This window comes from Vigna unguiculata, chromosome 6, assembly GCF_004118075.2.
Source record: "Vigna unguiculata cultivar IT97K-499-35 chromosome 6, ASM411807v1, whole genome shotgun sequence".
Lineage (NCBI taxonomy): Eukaryota > Viridiplantae > Streptophyta > Magnoliopsida > Fabales > Fabaceae > Vigna > Vigna unguiculata.
In genome coordinates, this window is record NC_040284.1 from 14,236,462 (window position 1) to 14,245,667 (window position 9,206).

Genomic DNA, 9,206 nt, shown 5'->3' on the forward strand with positions numbered 1-9,206 from the left:
TATTCAATAGAACAACAAATTTTCACTTTGTTCAAGTGATGTTTCCTTTAGTGAAATATTGATAAATGGAGATTATATGTTTATATAATTGATACATTTATTGTGATATGTGTTTTATGATATACATTATATATATATATATATATATATATATATATATATATATATATATATATATATATATTTATTGTAAGCAGTATGTATATAGTTTTATGGTATTGTAAATATTTTTTAAGTGAATGATTATACTTGATCTGAGCTCATAGGTAATGGCAAATAAATAAAATTAAGAAGATACATGTTCTTACTAGTATTTTCAGATTTATACAAATATATGTAGCTATATGAATATTCTTGACTAGGATTGTTAGTTTAAGTTTTTAGGATATTAATCTTAAATAAATTTTAGTCTTTATAGAAATAAATGAATTAAACATTCTTATAAGAAATATATGAACATTTCAATATATTAATTATTAGTTTTCTTTTTACACTCTTAATTTAAGGAAAAGACTATTAATGTGGCATTTTCTCACGTAAAAGTGTATATTAGACTATTTATGACATAAGTAATGTTAATTAATTGAAAAATTATTTGTCAAAGTACAAATAATGTCATTAAAAAGATCTAGAACCATTAAATAAAAATAAAATGAATAAGAATAAGAAATGAATGGAAAATATAAAACTTAACTATGTTGCATGTAACTCACTCTGGTCTATATATTTATAAATATTAAAAAACAGAAAAGTTTATACAATTAGTTCAGATCCACATGGGAAGCAATGTGAGGTTGATATCAACATGGGTAGTGTTAACCTATACATTTTCTTCAAAAATTTTCTCTAACAAGATTATTTTACTGTCTCTTTGCCAATGTCTTCCTCAACCCTTTGATAATCTTTGCAAACCAAACCAAGTTCATAACAGATAGCACCACTGGCACAACAACAACTAGTATCTGCCCAAAAGGGTGCATCTGCTCAACCTGTTGAATAATTTCACAAACCTGTGATGCTTACCATTACAAACCACATTGTTTTTACCAGAAAATAAGACAAAAATTGTTTTCCTGATATTTGTACAAGTAACATTGAAAGCACTTTTTTTCTTCAATTTGTTGCTTCCTAACAAATCTTTGAAAACATGATATAGATTGAAAACAAGCTGGTACTTTTGTAATTAAAAAGTTAAAAACAAGACACAAATGCAAGTAAACAATAATGTGCAGGCATATTTTGAGTTTTAAGAGGCCAAGAATTGAATGGCAAAATGTGCTACCATGAAGCACACAACACAGCAGAAAAATTTTAAATTCAGGGCGAGAACAGTTATTACCTGATCAAAGTGCAAGTACACGTGGTAAAACATGTATATGAACAGAAGTATTCTAGCAACCTACAGATGGACCATTTTGGTAAGCAATCCCATAAGATAAGAAAACGAATTCAACCAACCTTAGATTAAATATGTTTTTAGTTTTTAAACTTGAATCTAAAATTCAAATTCGTCCTTATTTCAAACTTTGATACATTTTTGTCCTCAAACTTTTAACCTAATGGCATTAACATGTTTAGGCTTGTTAAACGGTGTTCCAAACTGGCATTTGAGTTGGAACGTGTAAAAGCAGTGTAAACAACTCAAGAGACATCCTAAAATGCGTTTAACACATCAAAAAAATTTAACGCAACTAGGTTGGAAGGACTATATCTACTCATTTTTAAAGTTTAGGAACAAAACTGCATCAAAGTTTGAGACAGGAACAAATTCAACTCTATGTTAAATTTTAGGAATTAAAAACATATTTCACCCTCGAAAATATGATAATGCTTGATTGGATGACGGTATAAAAACTTAGTATATTTCCACGTGTATGTGTGTGAACATACGTACATGTATGTATTTCAAACAAACTACTGACTCACCAGCCAAGAAATGAATATTACAACCCCATTGATGAGATAAGCTTTAGATTTTTTCATTCCAGCTACATCAAGATACCTTCACAGACACCACAACATTAACAAAGATACAGAAAAATATTATGAGTTACTAGAATTCAACTAACAGAGAAAAATTTACCATCTCAAATTGATCCCTGGAGTAGTTGTCTCAGAGATGAGGACCATGAACGTGTAAAGCTGTCCTTCCCCACTCAACATTGAGTACGCTACTGCTACTAAAGACAACAGATGATGAATCACCTGAACCAATGTTAATATGAAGTCAGGTTAAACCCCGACCATAATCATCTCCAGCAGGGTTCCTATCAAGTGAAATATCTTAAAATTGAATAAGATAGTTCAACTTTATGAGACATGTTGGATGAAACTTTGCACGTCAAAAATATATTATCCTTACATACTCATATCCACCAAGAGAAGGAAAAAACCATAGTATCGTCCCTAGATCAGAAATGAAGTACCCAACAGAAACCTGTTACAATAAATATCAAACATAGTAAATAAAGACTTCACCAGATAAAACAAAGTGATGCAGATCAAAAAATGAGATTATTGAATGGATCAGGATAACCAAGAAGAGAACAATTCAAAAAGCCAATCTCAATCGTTACAAGTAAAAAATATCATGAATATCTGGAAAAGGAAATATTAGAAGCATATATAGACCAAGAAAATGAGAAGAGCGACGCAAAAACAGATTATGGAAAAGACAGAATGGTATGGTAATGGAAGGATAGGTGATTGAGGATCTGATGCAACATGCATTATTTTCTCGGCTCTAGAATGAATCTTCTTTAACATCTCAGGATGAGATTCTTTTGGTTTTTTCCCAACATGCGAATTTATAACATTTGAAATTCTTTACTATCACATGCAGTGGAACTCCATTTTAACAGGAAAATAACTACTCAGCCCCATCAAAAGATATGAAGGAATAAGAATATAGACTCCATAGTTTAACTCAGATTGCTCTTACCCCCAGTGCAAAAGTTGTCAATGTAGACCTTCGAACAGTAACAAGTTCAGAAGAAGAGTTGTCCCGAAATAGAGTTGAACAAAACACCAAGTACAATGATATAGTTGTTATGAAAATGGCATGTGTAGTTGATACAGCACTGCACAAAGAACAAAATTCTATTAACATCTTGTTTGACTGAGCAAAGCAGAAGAGCTTTTCTACTCAATAGTATCCAGTCACCGGTTATTCCACTCAATACGTTGGACTTTGGAGAAGTTGGAATGGATCTTAAAGTAATTAGAACCAAGAAACTGAGTAAGATCGAAGACCTGAAAAACATGAAAGGAAATAATTAAAGATTGTGAAACCATGATAACCTTAATGTGTCTTACGAGACATTCTTGAAGAAATTAGAATGACAACATTTTACAAATGTGAATACCATCTTGCAAGCTAACATGCCACTGATAACAGAAGTATATGGAATCAGAGAGTCTGCTAGTAAATATTCCTTCACAAACAAATTAGCCCTGTCCTGGTATGATTTGAATGTCATATTTTCAACGGAAGTCATTGCAACACTCTTCAAAATATTATACGCTCTTCTTCTTTCCACCTCCAGTCACCTATTACATGAACAAATACAAGATATTGAAAAAATAAACATCATAGGATACATCAAAACATGGAGCTTAAGGATCACAAAAAGCTCCACAAAAGTTATCAGTGTTCATGAAAAAGGACAAATGAGAACAGGTTTTTTAAACATAGTCTCCCCAAGATTCCACAAGTTTTTTTTTTTTCTTTTCTATCTCTTCAACTGATAGAAAATTTCTACTTACAAGATACAAATATATCTGAAGACTAATTAAGTGATTAATTTTTCTTAGAAACAGGTTATGGCAAGCAAAGAATAGCAGAATAAGGTATCATCACTATAGAAAACAATACAGAATACCATATCTCTTAGCCTGGTTAACAAGGTGATTCCCAGGACGAAACCACCCAAGCACATCAAAGAGAATAAGCCCTGAAAACAATCTTCTCCTTGATCCTCACTGTGTCTGTACATAACAAATTTTCACCAAAGGATAAAAAATCTATATTCCATTTTCCAAATGCAGCTTCTCAGCATTGTGAAAATAAATAACAAAAACTATCAGCAACAATATCAATAATTCTCCAACCAACGAAAGCAAAGGAATGAAAACCAGTAAAATCTCATTGCAATAGAATGCATTATTCATTTTGAGATGCTAGAAGGAAAATGAGACTCTAATATGCTTCAATCATAAACTCAGTTCATGAAAACAATGGAATTATTAAGGATAATAACACTAAACAACTAAAATATGCTTGATTAGTTACCACTCCAAATAACTGAATCAAGCTAGTCTTCTGAACACAAGTTAACAGTGAAGTATGCAAAGCAGATAATTCAAAAATGTATAAATAACAAAAATCGCCCACTCAAAATTTCCGAGCCATGGAAAGAAGATAAATACATGTACAAATTAATGAATCTCAAGGACAAAAAAACCATTTAGTAATAAAACTTCGACATTTTAAATTGACATTTTGCGATTAAAAAAATTAAAAGAAATAAATCACCAACAAAATCGACCTTTTAAAGTACAGCATTACACTCCAATTCAAAACCTCTTAAGATTCCAAAATATTGTGAATGAAACAACTAGCACAATCTAAATGTCCCAATCAACAGAACATGAGATGTGAAATTTGTGTGTTTGGAATAAGGATCAAAACACCGTACCCTGTGGAACGATGCTGTGCAGTGGAGGAATCCAAGCTATGAAGAATCGAGATCTTATACTGCGTGTTTTGAGATTCATTCAGAAACGCGTAAATTAATTTGGGGAATTATGGAACCCTAGAAGGATGAACATGATCAAGTTATTAGATTGAGACGCCCAACAGAATCGTTACATAACCGCCAACCATTACTTTTGTGTTTTAGTTTAATATTATTTTCGAGAATAATATGATACAAATTACTAAGGGCATTTTTTTATTTTATTTTGTGAATCCCTAACTATTGGTTTTTACTATTTTAGTATTTTAAAGAAAAATGACCTTCGCCTTGATGATAGGTTATGTGATGCAGAATTGGAAAATCATATAAGGTTTAATCATTTTCCAACCCATCCATAGTCTTTACTTTTCTCACAAGCATAGGTAACATAAAAATGGACATATGGAACATACTATCCATTTTCTCTCAAGCTCTTTAAATTTTCTACACCTCCAAAATTTAGAAGTAGCTTGTGAGTAAAACAAGTTAGGTGTTAAATACATACTCTCTCGTGCTTTAAATTTAGAAACTAAGTTTACTTCGCGGAGAGAGAGGGAGAGAGGGTATGCTCAATGTCCAAGTAGATAAAGTCTTTAGTTGAAGTTTTAAGAAAAGAAATTTAATACTAATTGTTTTAGATTTTCAAGAAAAAAATATCTTAAAAAACTAGAATATATATTTTATGTTAAAAAGAAAAAACTCATGAAGTGACCTTGGTCCAGAGAATTTTTGTCGGGATTTTGGCCATATGAATTTCTTTAATGGAAGATTTTTGTGAGTTTTTTTTTTCTAAACCACGTAAGGCGAACTAGATCAAATTGTTATATCTACTCATAATCTATTAAGCAATCTTTTATATATATATATATATATATATATATATATATATATATATATATATATATATATATATATATATATATATATATATAAAAATTAGTAACGTATTATTTGGTATGATTTGATGTGAACGTTGTATTGTAATTGATTTCCGGTTTATTATCTTTTAAGGATTATGTTAGTAGTTTATAATCAAGTCATAAAGTCATAATTTTTTACATGTTTGTTAAGGATAATTCTAAACCTCTTACTTCTTTCTCTTCTCGTATAAACATGGGTCAAGTGACCAAACGCACTAACACGATGGAAATTCTTAAAAAACTTTCAAGCAATACATTATATTTTTTATATTTTATTTCGACTTGTCATAAAATTCATTCATATTTTCAGGATATTTTTTCTCTTATCACAACTTTTGTGCAATTATGTTTCAATGACGTATTTCAATTAAATATATTTTATTTTCTCACATTTAAATATTTCAACTCTTTTTTAATATTTTTATTTATTGTATATTTTCTTTTCACATGAGAATCTTTAACACTATCAATTTAAGTGTTTAGTAGCATAAAAAACTTATCATCTTTACTCTATTATTATTAATTTGTGTTCCATTTGAAATTTATCTTCTTTAAGACTATCAAATTTTATTATCTCTCAACCATTCAACTAGCTTGATATTTGAAAAATTTTCTTAAATCTCTTTTTCATCTTATCATACCCTTAAGTATGCATTTGTTTTTCTTTATGCGATTTCATTCAACAGTCTATTAAATTGTTTCCATTTGATCGTTTTTTTTTTCAATATTTTTATTTGTTGTTTATTTGTATCGTGTAGAATATGGTTTTGATATTTTTTTATGTAATTATTTTTATTTTCTAACTTATTATCATACCTGTAATTTTATCACTATAATTACATAAATAAATTTTATTTACTACAATATAACTATTTAATGTAATTGCCATGAATATTTTTTATCACCACGATATTGAAGTTCAGAAGATAAAATATCTATGTTAAATTTTAATTATTATTAGTTTAATCTTTGTTCTTTGTCTGATTTTGATCAAGTGATGTATTATAATCTTTAAGATTAAATATGTTTTTGGTCCCTTGCTTTTGAATGAAAATTAGAATTAGTCCATCTTCGAAACTGTAGAGTAGTTTAGTCCCCTAACTTTAAAAATACATTAATTTAGTCATTTTAACCCAAATTTGTAAGTTTTTTTGACGTTTCAGACACGTTTCATGATATCATTTGAGTTGTTTATACTGTTCGACATATTTTCGCTTCAATGTTAGCTGAAAAACACGTTTGAAACGTCAAATAAACTTAACAAAGTATGGTTAAAATGATTAAATCCATCAATTTCTAAAGTTAGGGGACTAAATTGGGGCAAAGTTTCAAAGAGTGACTAATTTCAATTTTCACTGAAAGTTAAGGGATCAAAACATATTTAACCCTAATTTTTATTAATGCACAAAAAATAGATTTCATTAGAATTTAAAAAAATTGAAGTAAATATTTTTTTTCCTTTTATATATTTTTTAAAATATTTTTAAATTTTGTCAATTATGTAACATTAACGTTTACAAATTTAATAAATATTTTGCCTCTTGTGAAATTTTATTTGATATTTTAATTTGAAATGTATACAATTATAATTTCTTTCTAAATATTTGATATTGAAGAAACAAGAATACCCTCTTTTTAATATTGAATATTTGATAATATTATGTTTCTTATACCGTAATTTTTTTATTATTGTATAAAATTAATTAATTAATATTGAAATAGTAAGAAAGTGGATATGGGTACTCGTACGAGTATATACTCGTTATCTGGTGGAGATGGAGATGACAAAAATTTGATACACATTATGTTTGGGTATAAAGATGGGGATGAAGTTTTTCTCTAGGAATGGGTATGAAATAGTGAAACTCGTCCCCATCCCACCTCTTTCATTATCACCCCTATTCAACTTCATTATCCTCTTCCTCTCTACGCTTCCACTCTCTCTCTCTCTTCTCAATCATCCATTTTTGTCAATCACTCATCCACTTTCATCCTCTCAAACACCTTTCCACCCAACAATTCATCATCTTCTTCATTTTTTCTCCATTTTCAATTAGTGCACAAAGATTGATTAAAAGATTTTGATGATGATAAAGATGCTGAAGAAAACACTTGAAGATATTGAAGACAATATAGTTTATGTTTAAAGATTCTTATTATAATAGACTTAAACTTTTTCTAGTTAGGTGCAAAATTGTTAGAACAATAGCCAGCTCGCAACTCCTTTGAGAGAAACTCTTTTTTTCGCAAAAATCAGTATGGTAATCGATTAACAACTTATAATAATCGATTACCAACTCAAAAAATTCTATTTTTCAAAACCCACTTAAGATAATTGATTACCACGAATGGTAATCGATTATCACTGGCAGTTATAACTTGGTTCTTGAAAAAACGACTTGAAATAATCGATTACCATTTCTGGTAATCGATTACCACTGACAGTTATAAAAATATTTGTTCAAATTTGTTCATGAGATAATCGATTACCATTTTGGGTAATCGATTAACACTATAAGACTTTGTTTTCGAAAATCACTGGAATAATCAATTATCTTAAATGGTAATTGATTATCCTTGGCAGTTTCAGCTAAACTCTTCATTTCTAACTCAGCTTGCGAAAATCTCTTTAAATAGAACTCAGTTTCCAAACTTCAAACTACCTTTTTAAGATTCAGAGTTCTTGTGTTGTGACTGCAAAGTGTTACTCTGTGAGTTTCTTAAAAATAGCTTTGAAAAGCCTAGTGTGAGTGAGTGATAACTTTTTCTAAGTAAAGTTCTTAAAAGATTGAGTGTTGTGCTGTTGCTAGGAAAGCTGGTCATCCTTTGTGTGATTCAGGGGGAGCTTTTGTTCATCTCTTGTGGTTGTTCAAGAGAGGTGTTTTCTAATCCTTACTCTTTTATAATCTATTGTAATCTGATTATTATAGTGATTGAGTTAATCTCTTTGTTTAAGATATTAACAACTGGACGTGGAGTCTTTTGATTTGAACCAGTATAAATATCAGTGTGCATCTTCTTCCCTTAACCTCTTTATTTATCTACACTTGGTTTTAAAGTAACTGTTATTTTAAGTTAATCAATTAAATTTTGAGGAAAATTTTTAAAACCTGTCAAGACTTATAAAAATCCAATTCACCTCCCTCTTGGTTTTTTACCCTTGTTTAGTCATTCCATTGCGCGATACCAACAATTATCACCCTCATTCACCTTCATTATCCTCTTCCTCTCTACCCTTCCACACACTCTCTCTCTTTCTCTCTCTTCTCAATCATCCATTTTTGTCAATCATTCATCCACTTTCATCCTCTCAAACACCTTTCCACCCAACAATTCATCATCTTCTTCATTTTTTCTCCACTTTCAATTAACACCAAGGGCACACCTTCCATTAACACCAAGGGCACACCTTCCACTTCCTCTTCTAATCACTTCCAATCAGGGTTACACCTTCCACTTCTAATCATTGTGATTGAATAGAATGTTATGATTGTCGGTGATTTAGAGAAGCATAATTTCGTGTTAATGTTGCTTCCTCCTAAGCAGACTA

General features: G+C 29.7%; 1 protein-coding gene across 2 annotated transcripts; it reads right to left on the reverse strand.

The window, feature by feature from the left end:
* Nucleotides 1-730: 730 nt before the first annotated feature.
* LOC114189074 (transmembrane protein 56-B-like) lies at nt 731-4,853 on the reverse strand. Of its 2 annotated transcripts, XM_028077779.1 has the most exons (10): nt 4,698-4,853; nt 3,882-3,987; nt 3,366-3,549; nt 3,164-3,252; nt 2,942-3,080; nt 2,363-2,437; nt 2,084-2,205; nt 1,927-2,002; nt 1,340-1,399; nt 731-989 (listed from the first exon to the last, which is right to left on the reverse strand). In XM_028077779.1, the coding sequence occupies exons 3-10, from the start codon at nt 3,495-3,497 to the stop codon at nt 861-863; spliced, it is 822 nt and encodes a 273-aa protein (XP_027933580.1). In that variant the 5' UTR covers nt 3,498-3,549; nt 3,882-3,987; nt 4,698-4,853; the 3' UTR covers nt 731-860. The 2 variants fall into 2 exon arrangements, with proteins under 2 accessions (XP_027933580.1, XP_027933581.1); XM_028077780.1 differs by lacking the exons at nt 3,882-3,987; nt 4,698-4,853 and having other exon boundaries at nt 3,366-3,873.
* Between the last annotated feature and the right edge of the window lie 4,353 nt (nt 4,854-9,206).

Bases quoted from the DNA above. Each gene is read 5' to 3' on its own strand.
- LOC114189074 (XM_028077779.1), bottom strand. From the start codon at position 3,497: ATGACTTCCGTTGAAAATATGACATTCAAATCATACCAGGACAGGGCT. The intron at 2,206-2,362 runs GTAAGGATAATA...ACATTGGTTCAG, and splicing joins CTCTTGGTGGATATGAGTAT to GTGATTCATCATCTGTTGTC. The intron at 990-1,339 runs GTAATAACTGTT...ATTATTCAACAG, and splicing joins TGTACTTGCACTTTGATCAG to GTTGAGCAGATGCACCCTTT.